The 20,376-nt window shown below is 35.3% G+C and overlaps 1 protein-coding gene across 1 annotated transcript in view; it reads left to right on the top strand.

Annotated features, from left to right (window-relative positions):
* LOC120625958 overlaps positions 1-20,376 on the top strand; it is a 139,401-nt gene that overhangs the window by 112,896 nt on the left and 6,129 nt on the right. Inside the window, exons 16-25 of the mRNA XM_039893238.1 lie at positions 1,275-1,398; positions 2,666-2,777; positions 3,359-3,637; positions 9,935-10,106; positions 11,074-11,192; positions 11,600-11,860; positions 12,890-13,060; positions 16,364-16,558; positions 17,545-17,743; positions 18,467-18,604. Coding sequence (XP_039749172.1) covers positions 1,275-1,398; positions 2,666-2,777; positions 3,359-3,637; positions 9,935-10,106; positions 11,074-11,192; positions 11,600-11,860; positions 12,890-13,060; positions 16,364-16,558; positions 17,545-17,743; positions 18,467-18,604 — 1,770 coding nt within the window. The remainder of the gene's footprint in view (positions 1-1,274; positions 1,399-2,665; positions 2,778-3,358; positions 3,638-9,934; positions 10,107-11,073; positions 11,193-11,599; positions 11,861-12,889; positions 13,061-16,363; positions 16,559-17,544; positions 17,744-18,466; positions 18,605-20,376) is intronic.

Raw genomic sequence — 20,376 nt, 5'->3', positions numbered from 1 at the left:
GTTGTTAACTTTTTACGATCGAATAAAAACTCCGCAATTCGTCTAGATTTGCCTCAATATTTTACCAGATTGTGTTCGTTTTCTATCGATCTGCTAAACAATGTTGATGATCAAGATTGAAGATGTATGAAAGCTGTGTCGACCCGAACTTTGTTTAATTCAAAAAACTCTTTTACCACTAAAATTGTATAAATAGTTCAATACATATCCTACCTACTTTTTAGTAACTAATACTTTTTTACTCAAATTGTAAAACATTCCTGAACGATGTCACAACTTCTCTACTTGCTTCTACGCTCATCACTATTTAAAATTGTGAAACAATATTATATTATTTGAACACCAATTGAAGACCAGTTCTAATCATGACGTCGCGTTCCCTCAAATTCCCAAAAACTACTCAAACGACCACACACACATAGGAACCCGCCTTGAACTGATCGTCGGACAAATACTAATTTTAAAACGTCCTAAAGGTCGTTTAGCACAAAAGTTCTACTACAGCTTTTGTGACAGATTTCGACTGGGGAAGTACTAGTACCGCCACGCTTATTTCTGCCAGCAAAAAGAATTGTTGGCATATTGTTTTTAAAGGGTTGTGTGAAAGATGTGGTTGCCAGTGTTATAGCAGTTGTTTCGATAACGACTAGACACCATTAATTATATTTGCATCGTCCGAGTCTCATAGACTTTAGTATATCGAATATGCAGCCGTATTGTTCTGGTTGGGGTCACGTTTGGTCTGGTTGGAGGCTTTGACCATGTCTCGTTACCACCCTACCAACATGACGTGCCGCTAAGCGATACAGTGTTCCGGTGCAATTTCGCGTAGAAACCTATTAGGGGTATTAGGGCTCATACTCCCTAACCGGTTAGCCTCCTACCCTCTTAGACTGCATCATCACTAACCAACAGCTGAGATGGCATTCAAGGGATTACTTGTAGTGGAATAAAAAATTACCTATTGGTATCGAAATACCTACCGGCACAGTTAGGAATTATTAGCACATTCGTTGAATTCTAATCAATTAAATAAATTATTCATTAAGTTTATTTATTTATCCTCTTTACAAAATGACTTTAACATAACTGCGAGAAAAAAAAGGAATAAACGCCAAAAAACGACTAACCCATACACGTATCGTCTCGTAATCCATACTCTCTAAAACATTGGAAATATAATTTAATTCTCCGCTCTTACTTTTTTTTTTAAGTAATGTCTCCACTGGCAACATTATTATAATGGACCTTTAATAAATTTAGTTTTGTTCTAGGTCACTCTGGGCGGATACTATGTATGTGTGTCACCCGAGAATCGCAATACCTTCTGACCGGCTCTGAAGACACCAGCGTCATTGTATGGGACCTGCACACTTTGGCTGTCAAGACAAAAATTCTGTAAGTTTCGTTTCACGAATGATGTGGGTAACTTTTCAATTATTAATGTTGCAGGCGTTACGTTTCCTCGTTAGTTCAATTAGAAGACATTGCTGAGTGTATTTGTTGCATTGTTTGTCCTTACTTAATAAAATAATAGATAGGGATCTAAGGATGAGCTGGATTTTTGGCAAAGAGTTGGTTGAAAGGGCGGCGAGTAACATAGCATTGCTACGGTCCAGTCCGTATGAGAATATGATGGATTAACAATGGGCGACACTTTGTAGGACTTGTTCCATGCCCTACGTGGTGTTATTATGTTTGTTTATAAGCAATGGTTTTCACTTGGGCCATTTCGTGGTCTCATTCTACTATAATATGCATGTTAATGACATATAAGCCTCATAAATCAAACTGACTATTGCTGAAAACCACATTAAAATCTGTTGTGCAGTTTAAAAAAACTAAGCCTGCAAATAGAAGGAGCGTCTTTGTTTTATACTATGTAAAGATAAAGAAAAAAAATGCCGTATATCTACATTATAAGTCATGTTAAACCGCATTTATTGGTTTAACTGAGTTGGCTGAGAATTTTGAGACAACAGCTAATGGATAGCTGCAAAATAAAACCTTTCCTTAAACGGGAACACAATAGGGTGAAATCCACAATTTAATGGTTTCGTGTGTTAACTTATGAAACTCCCTTTGAAATATAATCCGCGTTTGGCTTGCTTGGCATTCAAATACCTAAGTTAATACCATAGTGGTTTCGGGGATGAAGTTCAATAATTGTTTTGATTTAGGGATTGCAAGTTGCTTATCAGAATGTGCGAAACTGTACCTACCAGTAATCATTTTTGGCTTTACGTATTTGAGCTTCGGGTTACGAAAATTGATTTTAACGACCTTCTTGGCGCAGCGGTGAGAGCTGTGATTTTAAGTGGGGGGTCCCGGGTTACATTCCCGGCAAGGGCAGTTTGGGAATTTATCGTTTTTGAATTTCCTTTGGTCGAGTGGGTTGGTTTGGCCAGAGACGAGCACTACTGACAGAGACGAGCCTAACGATGTTTTCCTTCCCCATTGAAGCAAGTGATATTTGAACTGCAAAAATGCACATAACTTAGAAAAGTTAGAGTTGCGTGCTGGGATTTGAACTCGGCCTCCCGAAAGTGAAGTCGAAGTCCTCCTACTGGGCCATCACTGCTTCCTTTAGCTATACATATACAAGCGCCATTCCAAAGAATTATAATTCCATGCATTAAGAAATATTTTTTTTTGTTATATTTAGAGAGCACATAGCACCAGTCCTATGTGTGGCAGCAATAGTGAATCGATCCTTAGTCATCAGCGGAGGAGAAGACTCTGCAGTTATTGTTACATCTCTCGTCGATGGAGCTTTGGTAAGACCATTTCAAATTAACTTATCTCGAGTGGATTATGTAGGTTACGGTTCTGTAAAAAACAAATGGTTGACTATACACATGAACTGATAGTTTTAATTAGCTAATTTAAATTAATATACGAGTACATGACAGGGAATATGTTAGTGCAATTTGAACATGACTGATTATATGGTCTGTTGTTTTTTTAATTATATTTATGAATAACCTAAATAAGTAACAACTTTTAGGGAAACCGCGCTTTAAAGTTTTTTTGGTGATTATCGTAGTTTTTTTATTTCTTTTAATATCTAGTTTGGACCAACTAAATGGATGATTTCATTCCGTAATAAATTAAATATATATATCGTCAATTTCATGAACAGACCAACAAAAGTTCCAATTCTGGAAGACTTAAAAACATGAACTGAATCCCTGGATTCAGCGCTCAAAATGTCACATTCTTCCAACAACACTTCTCAGATCCTCAAAATACACATTATGCTCCGTTACTAGAACATCTTTAGGAAACGTATACTTTACGAAGCACTACAATTTTAAAGACTAAAAGAGAGATATTGATTCTACATTTTTGTTCTCAGGTAACCAAGCTAGACCATCACCGTGGGCCGGTCACGACAATAAAAGTCATACAAGATGGTGACATACTAGTGACGTGTGCACAAGATGGCGCCGTTTGCACGTGGAACGTTGACAGCTTCACACTGCTCAGCACAGTATCGACCGGCGTTCCGATTCACGCGATGGAAATTACTGAGGACAATGTATTCCTCGTCACGCTCCAGGGTGAAAACGAGCTACACATACGGACATTTATAACCGGCACCCATTTGCATGTACTGAAAAGGCACAAGACTAAGGTAAGACCAATAATCTCTTTTCCAATAATTCTTTTTCTTTTCTATAATATAAAAAAATGCGAAAGTTTGGATATCAGGATGTTTGTTACTCAATTACGCCAGAACAGCTGAATGGCACAGAGCACAGAGATAAATTATATTCTCGAATAGAATAAACTTTGTATACCTGTAAAATAAACGGTGCTCGTGGGATTTTTTTCTGTTAGTTCAGCATCAGTACAAACCACTTCCCACTAGTACAGAATGGTACCAAGCTTTTAATCTGAAAGCATAAAATGTTCAAAAAATTAAATAGGAATTTATGGACCTTTGAAAAAAGACTCCATTGAAAGACGCATTGGTCTAGTGCTTTGCATGTCCAACTGAGAATCAATACATCGATCTTGAGTCGTGCCTAGATCCAATCTAGTTATCCTTGTATTCCTGGTTTTCTTATTCATACGTCAAGAGTTGGTGGCATCAAGTCAAGAATTTACTGATGAAATCAGAGAACCGCATTACATTTGTAAAGTGCTCTAACGAGGCAAATGAGGGTATAATGAGTAAACCGGATGGGAATTCCCCAAATTGTTCCCGCAGTCATTGGACGCAGTAATGAGAACTGCTGAATTGTTTTAACTCTTACTTGGGTTTATGGCGAGGCAATAAATTACCAGTGATAAGTAGAAGCCCAAACTCACATGCATACACCGCATATTTACATTTATAATATTGTATAGGAGATAGAGGATGAATAAAAAGATTCATAAAGGCCTTATTAATAAATATGGCATAACTTTATGCAGTGCAGTCTCTCAACACTCAATCATTTGGTTGGAGTTGTCAGTTGAAGTGCGACATAAGAATTTATCAATAATTAAATATAATTAGATATTAACCTATCTGTAAAAGTACGTGTTGATGGTGTCGCAATGCCAAATGCTAAAGCCAAGATCGAACTATGGTGTACAAACTTCGTCCTTAGGCGTTCAAGTTTGCGTCCAGCGTACGACCAATAATAAGCGCACATTCGAACAAGATTCTTGTGATTGGCTGCTTTGATTGCTTCACTTACGGATGTTAAAAACTGCACCAACTAGAACAGCAAGGGAGATATAAAAATATGGATACCTAAACCATTCCATTCAACTCCACCATAAAGAGTCTTGGTTCGTCAAGCAAAAGGAAACAAAAACTTAATTTCGTCATTTCACGTTGAGGAGCCCTTAAAAAATGTTCTTTTGTTGTTAGTTTGCAACAATATACTTCAAACGTGCCCTTTGCTTATTATAATACAAACGTTTTCAATGATCTCCGAAACTTTTGCGCTATTGTACTGCTTCGTGAGTAAATGTTGCAAAATCATTATTGTGTTGATTAAGTAACTGCTGCTGAAATGAACGTACTTGTTTCATTATTCCTACTCAAACTCGCTCAACTCAACTCGAATATTTAAATTCAACCAACCGGCAACCCCATTGTTGGTTTGTTTTAGAACTTCGTGAACGTGATCAACGTTTCTATTACAACGTACTTTGAAACCTGAATAAATTTTCTGTTTGAAAAATGAATTTCATATTGGCTTCATTAATGAAAAATAAGAATGAGCTCCTCGAATGTTTTCTTAATTAGGGTGTTACCCAGTTTTTAGCATTTGGGTAATACACACATATTTCCTGGACTGCTTTGTATACTAACCCTTTCTATAAAATAAATATAACTATAATTAATTACTAACTTTATTAACCAGTCTTACCCATACAACTGTGGTTGATTAAATAAACATTCAACTAATTTAGTTGTCAAATTTAATAAATGGATTGGGCGCCAGATATAATAACCATCTTAATATCGGTAACATTGCGATGGTTATATACGTTTAGATATACAATTCAGAATTGATAAGTTTTACAATCTCAAATAATTTATTTAATTTAAATTTCATCAACTAAGGATTACTTTAAAAACAATCCAAATTTTGACGAATCATTCTTTAAGAAATATCTGTTTGTTTAATATTGTTGCCCTAAAGTGCTTTTTTGATGAAAAGAAAACAAGAAACTCAAGAATTTAAGCACTTGTATCCAACTTTCTTATTTCTCGGTTAAACCCGTATCCTGTAAGTATTCGACTATATACCAATTAACTATTCGACTTTTAAATAATTACTTCTAAGTACCGGGGCCGTGTCTCAAACATTAATTAAGAAGTTACTTTGTTTAACATCCTACAATAACTTGAAATAGCCTAATTCAATTACGGAAGCATTTTCTCAATAGGCATGGTACCTCGGCTCAGTATGCTTAGTAAATAAATAAAAGGAAAAAAAACAGTGCATGGAATTACCTTTAATTTTAGAAATACGTACATAATTTAAGCATTAGTAGAGAATTTTGTGACAGAGCTCGTCCCGGGAAGTACTGCCACCATGCTTATTTCTGCCGAAAGCAGATTTAAGAAAGAGCTCTCAAATTAATAACATTAGGTCTAGTTTACTTTGATGTTACAGTGTTACGGTCCTCGAAAAGGACACCATGATTGCGACCTTGCATATCTTTTACCTTTCGTAAAATATAATTCGACTTGATAATTTATTACTACCTTAAGGCTCTGTACTCCTTATAGCCACCATACTTTAGTTCCGGTATGAGAAAAATATATATAAATAACACACAGGTTCTATAAATAAGATAAATATGTTACAAGCTCTGTCGCACTTTATTACAGATTGATTGGTTGCTTAGGTCTTTATGATTGAAATAAATCAGTACTCAAATATTTGAGATAGGCATCTAAATACTATATCTAAATAAAGATCACGACTATTTATGGTTTATATTGTTGTACTTGTTGCCAGAATTATTCATGATATCTTTAAATCCGTAAGTATATAAGTATAGATATCTTGTTATTATACGAATTATATGCCCAACGTTCAACTAAGCAATCGCTAATGGTTTTTAAATTCCAAATCTAAGAACTGTTTTAATTTAATTTTAAAAATATACATTTACTGCGAGTTTCAAATATTCTGAAATTGAAAATTAGAATGAGAGTGTATCGAGAGCTTTATCTCCTACACAATAGATGTTTACGAAAGAGAACTTTCCTTTTGTAACGTAATAATACTTTATAATTGAAACCCTTGGTTATCTACGCAAATTTGTGCTATTGTTTAAATTTATCAAAGGACAGATTATGAGGGAATTGTAGCTCACATTTCAATAATATAGTTGCTTGACTTCAGTGTTGTAATATAATTTGAACTACTTTATGTTGAAGATTTGGAATTAGGATAGAAATTTATAATTCAGATATAAATCTCCGCCAATGTTAATTTTACAGTGGTATTTATTTTAATTGTAGGATTGAAATAGGCATTTTGTTACTCCGCGAAAAGCAGGTGAATTTTTAAGTCCAGTGTGTTCTAACAATTATTCATTGAAAAGTTTCTTAACAATTGTTCGTTGGGAAGCTCTTCTGAGGATGTTCCGGTTTCGGAGATCTACGCACGTTTTGTACCGGTACGCTGCGGAAGATCTGTTTATTGTTGAGAGTTAACAATTGTATAAATTATAAATTGCACCGTACAGATTCTCCTGCTTTTCGCGGAGTACATAAAATTATGATTATTATTCCTTGTATATTTGAATTGGGAAAACAAAGATAATTTAGTTAAAAACAGTTAAACAGATTGCCTAAATAAAACATTAAAAACAAATTGCAAAAGTCTCAGAGCTTTGTGCATAATTTAATTTACATGCAGAGCTTCATTCATATTCATATAACCTTTGTGCCAATTTACAAACCTCACGTGCGTACGATGATTTCGGTAGACGAATAGACAGGGCAGGAGTTCGGTTATGTGCTAAACAACGCTACAAAGATAAACAAGTTTCAATGTCGATGCCATTACAAAGTTTGTTAGGAAACAAGCACGTAAAATCAGTAAATCAAAATACTTATAGTATAAGTTCCTGCAATTTATCATCGGTAACATAACTGGAGAGAAAAAAGCTTTCCTTTTTGGCTATCGTAACTTATTTGTTATAAATAACATAGCGAAAATGATGATCTGACTGGATAGAGTTTTACTTTGAGACAATATCCATAAATATATTAAAGTAGGCTTATAAAGTGTTTGCTCCAAAAGTAAGCAATGAATGGAAATTTTTAACACAATACTACATTCCTAGAGTTTGAACTCAGCTACAGAGAAGCGTGGCTTAACGACTATTCATCTTGCCACAATCGGAGGTTATGCGGAGTCGGCACAATATACCTTCTTTTGACTCGATGATAGACTTGTTGTTTCGGTTGTTTTGATTTTTTCACAACACAACAGGCGGTCAGCCTGTCTGGCGTTAGCACTTTAGATTCAACAAGTATAAAATAAAATAACGTAGGCGACACCAAGCACGAGTTCTCCGGCACTTACCTTTAACTTTTCGGTGTGACGCCGTTTTGAATAATTAAATATTCAAGTCAAGGAAAATATCGTAAGATAACCAGCATGTCTGAGTGCTCTCGCTCTAATGTTCTTCAGGGCGTATAAACTCTTATTACTTATCCGAACTTGTCCTGCTTGGTGGATAACGGCTTTAACCCTTCTCATTCTAAGAGGAGACTCGTGTGCTGCAGTGAGCCTGTAATGGGTTGATACTGATACTGATGAGCGACACCAAGTACCCACGGTTTTTTTTTTCTAAGATTGTAAAACCTAGCCAATTAACGATCTATTGCTAGGCGCAGGCCTTTACCTCCCCATCATGTCATATGCGAGCGTCGCCTTCGCGTTTCGCCCTCCTTCTGCATATAAGAGATTCCAGACTTTCCAAAACCGCTTCATGCGCAACGCTACCGGGTGTCCCTGGTTCGTACGCAACGTCGATCTCCATAGAGATCTCAAACTCCCAACTATTGCTCAATATTTCAAAAAACTCTCGAAAATATACTTTGAGAAGTCTATCCGACATCCCAACCCTCTCATAGTTGCGGCTTCTGTTTACTCACCTAACCTTAGCGCTACTTTCAACAAGAGGAGGCCTTAACATATCCTTCCTGACGATCAGATTACTACTGACAATTCTCCCTATCAGAACACACAATCAACCTCTGCACAGCGTCTTCGCCGGCGTAGACGCTGGACGAGGCCCCCGACTTCTAACGTCATCCGGACGTGTGCTCGCACCACGTTCTCGGAAGCATGCGATTCCTTCGCTTCTTCGAGTCTTTTACCTGATAGGAGATATAGTTTAAAAGCATAGTGCACTGTCCTTATACATATTAATATTAGTGAGCAATAAATGCAAATAAATCCTCAGCTAATCTCGAGCTAATGACAACATTTAATAGAAATAACGAAACAGATAAAATAAAGTTCTTAAACAAATCATCATATCATCAATGTCCATAAAGAGAGCAGTTTTAAGTAGATCGTCCCCCAATGATGAGATGAAACGGCCTGAGAGGCACTTACTACTAATGGAAGGTAATTTATTTCTCACACCCAAGTGTAAGTAAGAGCTAAAACAATTCATTGATGCTCGATTACTATACCCGAGGAGGGTAGAATAAAATCAAATTCTGAACACAACACTTTGTTTCGAAGGAGATTTTACAGCCTTTTAACAGATTCCTTTTTTTCATTACATTCGTAAATAAATTAAACAAAGGCAATGCGAACTCGACCTATGGCCATGCTTTCTTTGTTTCCAAGTAAAAAAGTTGTAATTACTTAAATAGACGGTAAATTGTTTTGCGCGTAAATCAAAATCCTCTTTGTATTTAGAATATATTACTGCGGAACACAATTAAGCCTTTCCAATAGAAATTTAGCTTGTTTTATTAAATAAAAGAGAAGAAGATTTTTCCTTGGTTGTCTGAAAGATATCACGAAGTACCTAAAAATGTCCTGTCCTTGCGATGTGACCGAAAAATATTATACCTTGTTTTTTAGTTTTATGTACAAAGAATAAAATGTTTTGTAGTAGGAAAAAAATAATTTTTGTACGAAACTGGTTTACCGAGTGTGTACCCCGATGTACATCTAACCCTTTTGAGTGTAAAAGCGTTTTTTCTTTTCTTTTATTTTTTATTTTTATTTAAAGAGCTTTGTAGCCAAGGCGATTATGCCGCTCTGCTAATGCCACTAAATTAGACATAACTTTCCGCTTCGTTATATAAATCATATAAATTTTTAGATAATTTGGACGACATGTTTCCTAACACTATATTTGTATGATTAGGCGGCCGAAGGGTGTTTTCATTCATGCTTTCTGACCAATGAATTTCTCATGTGTTCTTTTATTGTAACAGGTAAAGTGCTTCTGCGTTGGTCACGACTCATCCAGAATCTCAGTCGGGTGTGCTGATCAACGTATCTACATATACAGCTTGCATACTGCCCAGCTCCTTCGTACATTGGCAGTAGCTCACGACCTAGCTGCTCTGGCAATTGCTGACAAAGACCACTTTCTTTTGGCTGCTGGTAAGTATTACATCGGAATGAAACCTAACCGCATTACTATATTTTAAATTGTACGAGTATGTGCATAATTAAAGTGGGTAGGAGTGCGACTTCACTTTCGGGGGCCGAGTCAAAATCCAAGCAAAGCATCTCTAACTTATCTTAGTTATGTGCGGTTTAAGTATTTTAAAATAAATAAATTAAAGTATCACTTACTTAAACGGTGAAGGAAAACATCGTGGGGAAACCTGAGAGATCGACATAATGCTCTCAAAGGTGTGTTGAGTCCACCAATCCGCACTAGACCTACCTTAACCCCTTAGCATTCTGGGACCCGTGCTGTTCTTTTCTGTTCTGTTCTATTCTGTTCTGTAAATTTCTATTCTGTTTTATTCTATTCTATTCCATTCTATTCAATTCTCTTCTATTCCATTCTATTCAATTCTCTTCTATTCCATTCTATTCAATTCAACTCTATTCCATTCTATTCAATTCTATTATACTACATATCTATACAAAAAGTAGATTTTTTTGTTTTTTAACAACATTTAATTGTATTTTTAAGTTTTTTGAATATCCTTTCGAACGTAAAAGCTTTGAAAATAGTTTAAGTATAACTACCCTCAGTTTTACCAAAATAAAAGACTATCTACTTTCAGACTGTAATTGCTCCTTCAATTTTTGTAGTTTTCGTCACTTTTATTAGAAAACCTCAAATGTTTATAAACAATTGCTAACCTAAAACGTCGGTACGTTTGAATAATCTGCAATAAGCCACATTTTAGTTTAGCAATACTCCCCAAAAAACACTACTGTAAACAAATCATTTCTATTTTTCTAGACTACAATGTGTTTAAATGACAAGAACCGCATTTAAGTGTAATGTTTTTTAGAATTTAAAGGATCATAACCTAAACTTTACTGTAGTTAAAGTTTCTAGAGTTATTTTAGTTTAGATTTTTAAATTATTTATATATTTGTTCCCTAGGTGGCAACCGAGTGACAATATATTCATTTCACACTGAAGATAACCTAACTAACTTCAGACCAACAAAACAGTTGAAGCGACGACAAACAAAATCGACAACAAATATTACTTTGTTACAAGTAAGTTGAAAGTTCCATGTATCTTTAACAAAAGTGTATTTTAACCATAACATCAATTTTTTCACGTGAGGAATTACACCTACGCCTCTGATTAAGGACTCAGAGCGGTACTTTGCAGGACTCATACCTTGCATATTTTGCGAAGTGTTGCTCTATTTTTAAACGATGATTATCCACATCCTATCAGGTGGGCCATCTGCTAGGTCCGCCATTTATAACTTAATAAAAAACTTATACCAGAACTAATTCTGTCGACCGTTATGGTTTTTGCAGTTGAACTTTTATGTAAACGAACTAACCTAACTTATTTCGAACTTATTTTCTGATATTATAACTTTACCTGTATCTAAATTCGTTATCTAAAATTCAGTTTTCGTTTCAAATAACTGAGGAGTTTCTTTTTTTAGGCCGAACAAAGCGAGCTTATTCCAATAAGCTGTTTAGAAGTGTCACGGGATGGACAGTTAGCTGCGAGTGGTTGTGCTCGAGGCTTGGTGAGAGTTTGGCAACTCTCCACGCACAGATTACAGACTACATTGAACGGACACTTGGGCCATATCACTTGTGTTACATTTAGCCCCAACAATTTACTTGTACTGAGTGGATCTGAAGATAGAACTGTTGTTGTCTGGCAACTTGCTGATAACTCATCTTCGTTAACTTATAAGGTTAGTATCTAAGTTATATCATAAAAAAATTAAAAATTATGAAGACCTCGTCTGTTATACGTACAACTAGAATGACCCGATGAATATTGGTGATGTAATTGTTTGCAAAATCATTATGGAGTACTGGATTCAAATTTTGAGAAAACTTTAGTATGTTAACAGACTCAAACTTGACAAAAACTTGGGCCTAAAACAATGTTATTCATAACTAAATTGACTTGACACCTACACGATTATTTTTGTGTAAATCTGATCGTTCCGGGGCAAGTCACTGTCGATGGGTCTATTCTCAAAACTGTTAAAGAATATACATATCTTGGACAAATCGTTCAGTTGGATAGAAACAGTTTCGAGAAGGAGATCGATAGAAGAATACAGCTGGGATGGGGAGCGTTCGGCAAACTCCGCCGAGTCTTCTCGTCACCCATACTGCAATGCCTGAAGACAAAAGTTTTCGATCAGTGCGTCCTGCCGGTCATGACTTACGGTGCCGAAACGTGGACACTGACAGCGAGGCTAATTCACAAACTTCAAGTCGCTCAGCGTGCTATGGAAAGAGCTATGCTTGGTATTTCTTTGAGGGATAAGATCCGTAACGAAGTGATTCGCCGAAGAACTAAAGTAACTGACATAGCCTTTCGTGTTAGCGTACTAAAGTGGCAGTAGGCTGGTCACGTTTGTCGGAGGACCGATGGACGTTGGAGTCGAAAGGTTCTCGAGTGGAGACCGCGTGTCGGTAAACGGAGTATCGGACGCCCCCCTACTAGATGGAGCGACGACCTCCGAAAAGTGACAGGCATCGACTGGATGAGGAAAGCCGAAAATAGGAAAAGTTGGCGCTGCTTGAAAGAGGCCTATGTCCAGCAGTGGACGCACAATGGCTGATGATGATGATGATGATGATGATGATATGTAAATGAAAAATTAAGATATTTTTTATTGAAATTTGTAGTAATTACAATTTGAATAAATGAATACTGAATACTGAAATCATTCGTTTGTTGGGTTTAACCAATATTTTACATCTAGGGCCACCAATCTGCACTACAAACTCTCCTAATGATGTCGGACGGTCGCCGTGCTATGTCCGGTGACCGTGCAAGGAACGTTCACGTTTGGCTTGTCGACTCTGGCATTATTCTTCATTCTGCTACGTGCCCTACTGCTAGCATTGATGTCACTCTGAATATGAAGTTTGCAGTAAGTACCTAATACAATCACTTTTCTAGAGTAGAATATGATGAAAATAATAAAAAAATATATTATTGCTTGGGCTTGTTATATACTACTCCTAATACAACACTAAACAAAATCTATATTTAGTTCAATTTCTAGGTTTGCTAAGACAATAATTGTTGACACTGATTTACTTCCATCTCTATGACCAATTAATGGTACAATAAATTTGTGTTAGCATTTTACAATAAATGATTACAAAGCAATGTTCCCCCTTAAGACAGGATTGACTACAAAGAATCTAATTTTGATCATTTTATCAAAGGGTGTTCACAAAATTTTTGATCTTCTGATTTTTTATACAGCATAACTACGTTTTTGTGCTTGCATGTCTCAATTTCTACTGTGTAATAGTTTTAGTGTCAGTTTACGAATTTAGTCTTACCAACATTGCAGTAACCAATACAGCATTAAAATTTTGTAGTGTAAGAAATATTTTACTTTGACATTGATCTATTAACTCTCAGTTAAATCGCACAGAAGCTTACTTTAAAGCTCTAGTCAAATTCTAGCTTTAGAATAAATCCGCTGCTAGATTCATCGATCAACGTTCTCAGAGCTCTAATGGTGTCGAACCTTACATATTTTATCACTAGTTCAATTCCTAATAACAAGTAACGATTTCTAGATGCTGTGCCATCAATCTCAGCTGTCGCGAATGTTAAATCTTCGACGTGCATAATAGATGGGTTGTTGATGGATTATATTTTTTAGGTTCTAACATTCACGTCATCGATTCACACTGCATAAATTACTATAATGGTGTAGCTTTTACTGTTTAACATCATCAGTCATAGATGAATTAGGTTAGATGGGTTATGGTACATGGGTGAGTTTTTATAGACCTACAAATATTCAAATCTTCGATTAACAAAAAATTACTAGTACAGATTGAATTTTTTAAAATAATTTACCATGTTGTGTGATAAAACCCCAAAACATAAATGTAAAATACAAGGTGAAAAAAGATAAATGTGAATACAAATGTGAAAACCAATTCGGTATCAAGGGAGGTATCTTGGTTTTGCCTACGCGATGTATGGATGCTGTTGCACTGACATCTTAATGGATATCAAAACTAACTTGATAATAATATAGAACTATTGATCATAGCTAGGTATAGGAATCTACAACTTTCCTAGATTGTTTTAGTTTGAAAGTTTTGATCGTCTATTATTATAGCTTTAGCTAACAAATTAAAGTTATCTTTCCATACAAATAATTATTGACAAATTATAATGCGTGTGGATGGAAACTCGACAAGTGAATTCTGTAGTTTGTGTTACAGATATTATATATTTATATGTTATATATAAATATATAATATATGTTGGTTGTTGCGTCTTTTTCTACTACTACGTACTTAGAATTAGCCATGTGCATAAAAAAAAATATTATAATGAATCGATAATAATCGATTAATTTAGCAATGGGTTGTCGATTAGTTTTTAGTCAAGTTAAGGGAATTATCCAAATAATTGAAATTTTTGTCCTTTGTCAAAAAGGCAGATTTTCTTCATCAAATCATTCATTTTCGATTTAAAAAGTTGTTTTATTGCCATTGTTTTATTAATCTTAATTTAAAATAACTTGATCTAAAACTTAGAAAAATCTTCATTCAAAACAAAAATTTGAATTGTGATCGGTATTAGTAAAATTTAACTTTCTAACTGAACTCATTGGATTAAATGTATTTCAAATTAAAAAAAAAAAGTAAAGTAAACTGACGTCATTGTCCTTACATTCTCCGATTGACCAGGATGAGTGACAATAAAATAATGATTACTTTAGACAACGAAGAACTTACATGCAGAACTTGAAGGCTTTCTAGTCTATAATTTAGGTCTGATTTTATTTGATAATAAGGTTACTCGTATTCTCCGTTGTATTCTCGTTGATACTTAAGTACCTACTTTAATTAACACTTACATAATCCGTAATATCTTTATTCTAATGTTCAGCAATTTATATATTCTAAAGGTTTTAGAATAAATTGGATGTTCAATCTTTTTCCTAAATATTATTAGCAAGCTCTTTAAACTTTTTCTTGTCCAAATGAGCTTAAGTAATTCTTAAAGTTTTTCTTTTAATATTTTACTGCTCGCCATTACGGGCAATTTAAACTTTTCCATTACTTTAAATTCAGGCGAAACTCTCCTTAATTTATGTGTTACTTGACAAAAAAAAACCCTTGAGACAAATTTATGTATTTTTAGTAGCATATTTCATGGAATTGGTGTAACAATTATTATCATTCACACCGAGATCTTAATTCCTAATCCGTAGGAACAAGTTTTGTGTTATTCTTTATAAACTAACAAATGCGGGCTCCGAAAGTATACAAACACGATATCGGTTTATATGTGAGGTTTTTCTACAGAAATATTATGTATTTGTTGAATGAATTGTCCTTATGGTTAAAGAATTGGTATAGTAATCATGTAAATGGAAAGCATGTAACGTTTTCCTTTACTGAAAGGAATTAACATAGTTAAATTTACCCTTAGCTTTCTCTGAGAACTATAAATATACTCAGCTATAAAGGCGCCTAAATAATACTTAGAGGGTGTTTGAAACTTAAATTAACCCAAAATCATGGATTTTATCATTTGGTCGAAAATTTGACTTTCCGACTTTCCATTCGAGCCAGCTGAGGTGCCCGCATCGCTGCTTTGCAACGATGACGACTCATCTCTTCTGTACTTGATTGATAATCACTTTTTCACTTATGTCATCCTTGTCGCAAATGAGTTACAGGGATGAGCATATATTATATATGCCTTAAAATATTTCTAAACCCGGCTTAGCCATACACTACTATGGTGTCTGATTCCATTTTTCGGTTGTAAACTCTTAAAAGCTTTAAAAATACAACTTGTTTGTACTTAAGGTAATGAACGCACCAATTAGCGAGCAAAAGCGTTAATTAAGACAACGAGGATAATTCAACAAAGCTTCTTATAACAACTCATTTCGATTGGACCAAATCATTTTGTTTACCTAAGGTAATTTTTATTCAAGCAATTTAAATATCACTTGCTTAAACGGTGGCGGAAGACAAAGAAAGCACACCTGCATGCTTGGGAGTCCACCATTATGTTTTCAACGGGGTGTGAAGTCGACCGCACTTGGCCAGCATAGTAGACTACGGCCTAAACCTTTCTCATTCTGGGAGGAGAACCGTGCCCTTTAGTGGACCGGTAATAGGTTGATGGTGATGTAGGTAATTTTATATGCATTATGTAATTAGTGGCCTTCTTTTCCTAGGTTTTATCAGATGGAGACAACTCAGTTCGCATCTGGGCACTGGCTGAAGGTGACAGCGGTGAGGAAAAGCGCTCAGTTTCGCACGCAGAAAGAGTGACATGTTTCGCCTTGACGGCCGACTCGCAACATGTGGTGACAGGTTCCATGGACATGTCGCTGAAAGTTTGGCAATTGGATGGTGGAAAATTATCACAGGTACTTATAAAAAATGATAACCTAAGTACAATTTCATCCAGACTACATGGATGCCTGGAGTTCTTCGGCTGTACACTGCACATGCAAAAAGTAAAACGGTTTCCATCCGCCGTATTTCCACTTGATCTTAATGGGGCTGAAAAACAAGTGTCTCAAAGACCGGCGAACACTTTAGCGGATCCTGTGGTGCTTTTGATGTTCATGGGCAGCGGTGTTCACTTAACATTAGGTGACCCGCTTGCTCGTTTGCTCGCTATTTATTTATTAATAAAAAGAAACGGTTTTAATCGTATAACCCTGTGACGACACATTTTATTTCATTTTCATACTAAAGACAATGAAAGTGCAAGAGTAATGTACGTGTAAATGAAACCCAAAATATTACTTCACAGGCCTTAGAGGTACATAATGTACTGTCTCTGAGACTTAAATGTGAAACCGAAAACCTTATAGTTTTGAAGTAAACCACTGCCATAGTTTTAACTGATAAATATCAGATATCAAGTGCAAAATTAAAATTAAGTGACTCCTGCCACTTTATTAGGTACTTTATTAGGTATTATGCGCGTATCGTTATTTATCTTCAATGGGGTTGTCATAAGTAAAAACTAAGCATATTTTGAATTCGAATGTATGGAAAAATAAGTATGCTTATTTTGATTTAATATTTTTACATGTTAATTTCTTATGAAATATACTTATGCACCCTTCAACAGTATTTCGGAATTCGGTTACACGTTGTATAAATAATAGTAAAGCCCTGTAAGTGAAAACCCATAAGAAAGAAGACGTACTGCTTTTAGATAGATTCTTTTAGTGAATTTTTTTTACGAGTATTCTGTCGATTTTTCGTTTCATCAATTGTAGTCCGTCATGGTTAAAGTTTGTATCCAAAATATTCAAGTTATATTGAGAAATAGTGTAATGTTAATTTGCTTTATGGAATAAGTATATATTTTTTTATCTACAGATCGATTTTTTTTTAGGTGTTAGTAGGTCATTCGGACATAGTGACCTGCGTGGCAGTATCCATAACAAACAAGACACAAGTTGTGTCTGGATCGTGGGACTTTAATCTAATTGTGTGGGACATTAACACAGGATCCGATGTGCATTTGCTGTCTGGACATTTAGGGAAAGTTACTTGTGTTAAGGTTACTGGAGATGGATCCATTGCAGTTTCGGGTAAGCGATATAACTAAGGCATTAAATTTCCGTAGTAATAAAAGTTTAATGCCAAAGACTTTATGCGACTGTGTTTTAAATTAACTCGTTAAAGAAAGATCCTTTTCCTAATGAGATATGATGTCTAGGAAACTAAGGATTTTACTCGCTACAGTAAATTAGAAGACTTTTTTAGAGTATGCTGAAAGTAATCAATTTTATTTTATAAACTCCTACTTATATCAGCACATTCGTTAATTCGTTAAAGTCAAAAGTAAGAAAATGGCGTAGCCATAAATAAAGAAGGTAGATACTACTAATATGACATGAGATTTAGTTAACGTATAACTTCCTCTTATAACGTAGATATATACGTAGCTGAATACTTAATTTCATAATGAGAATGTTCCCATGTTTGGTGTTTACGAACTGTTCCAAGAAATCATAATTAAAGTTAACAGTGCCTTAATATCTCAGATATTGAACTTTTTTCTTGAAGCTATGGCTGAGAAATGAGCAGGCAAACGAGAGGAATTTATTAAAAATTCATTTAGGTGAAGTGCACTGTTAACTTACTCTTGACATACTCGTACCTGCGAGCGAAATATATTTTCTTGAAATAAATTGATATACTATAAAAATGTTAAGTTTATTATTTGATTCAAATACTATAACCTGACATCACTTGTCTAAAAGCAACGGAACTTGGCTGAAACGGATAATAAAAAAAGATTTTTCTATTAGGCGCGGAGGACAAGACTCTTATCATTTGGGAGACGAAGAGAGGTTTGGCGCTGACGTCACTCGCACTTCACGTCCCTTTGTTGGGATTTCAAATCACAAGCGACTGTTCACGTATTGTCGTACATCTTTTGGACCGAGGTATTGTATAACGAGAGCCAATAATCCCTAATGACCTCCGCTCACCATATGGACACACGTCCGATTTAGCTGAAACTATAGATGTTAAAATGAAATAGTAGTAAACACTTCGGCTTCACTTTCGGGAGGCTGAGTAGGAATCCCAGCACGCACCTCTAACTTTCTAAGCTATGTGCGTTTTTAGTTATTTAAATATCACTTGCTGCAACTGTGTAGAAAAACATCGTGCGTAAACCTGCCTGCCGTAACCTGTGAGTTCTGCATAATGTTGTCAAAGGCATGTGAAGTCCACCAATCCGCACTGGGCCACTGTGGTGGACTACGGCTTTTACGCTTCTCATTGTGGGAGGAAACCCGTGCCCTGTATTGGCCGGTAATGGGTTGATATGATGATGATGGATATTAAAAAGGTGTACAATCATTTCTGCAGAACTTCTGATTTAAATGTTAACCTTGAATGGAGATTGTGCGTAGCCAGTAGGGTGATTGCCTAAGGTTCTTTATGGATGAATAATCACTACTAACATTATAATTGCGAAAGTGTGTTTGTTTGTCTTTCCTTTACGCCCTAACCATGCAATCAACGATAGTTTAAAGGACGGAGAGTAACATTTTTTTTCCAAAAAAACAAAAGGTTCCCAAGAAATTTGTAAAAAACCGAATTAAGAATGCGGGCAACAGCTACTATATATAATATATAATTATATATTTTATGGCATGAAATCGTTAAAGGGCAAATTCTTATTTAGTTAAACTGGCCATTCAATAAATGTTTACTATGAGTGGTATAGCGGTGGTTTAAAAATATGGCAACTTTTGAGCAATCTTATTAAAATATGTACGCTTTTAGATTTGATTCTTTAGCACCTCAATTCTTTTATATGATTATAACACCTCCGTGGCCTACGAGTAAATTATTAATTTACTCCAAAGCTAACGATAAAAAAAACTAAATAAGTAGAAACACCCTATAGACAGGATATGAGAAAATCTATATACAGATTTTGGATTGGATTGATGATAAATTTCCAACCAAATAGATCACAAATACAGATCCCTCGCCAGTGTCCGTTCAGCCAGTGAATACCGACATCTCAGTCTATCCTTTTGTTAAAATAACTCCCTCGAAACTCTATTATTTTCTGTTATCAAAGAAAAATACTACACAGTACCAACGCGGAAAGGATCACGTCTGGAGATTTACAAATGCCAAACGATAACTCCAAAGAATATGTGGAAAGGCAAAATATAGCCGCGAGCTGTGAACTTCTCGGGATAATCCCTCAGCGTCCTAGAATGACTAAAATGGAGTTGCCATGTTATGAATCAATTTTCACACAAGTATTCAATTCCATTTCATAAAAGAATAACAGTTGTATTTTTTTGTGAGATAGGCTAACATTTCAGTGAATTATAAAAAGATAGATTTATTCACTGTTATCATCGCTCTCCTATTGTCATTCCACTTGCGGGAATTGGCCTTTTCTGTATTGAGGGATTTATAGCACTGATTCACCACGCTGTTCCAGTTCGGTTTGGCGGACTTAAGCAGTTACTAAAACAGTCAAAATATCTGGGTCTAAATGGTTAGCGGGCTCTCTTAAAAACAAAACTCCAGGCTGGTACACGACAGAAAAACTTAATACTTATGTATGGGGGCATTTATAATTTATAAAAACATGGATGCAATTATTGAGCTCAGTAATTCTGAAAAAAAAAAAACAATTCTAATCTACCTGGTTCGTTAGATAAGGGATTAAAACATAGAGATA

The sequence above is a fragment of the Pararge aegeria genome, chromosome 8 (genome assembly GCF_905163445.1).
Source record: "Pararge aegeria chromosome 8, ilParAegt1.1, whole genome shotgun sequence".
Lineage (NCBI taxonomy): Eukaryota > Metazoa > Arthropoda > Insecta > Lepidoptera > Nymphalidae > Pararge > Pararge aegeria.
This window is presented reverse-complemented; position numbering and strand designations above follow the sequence as displayed.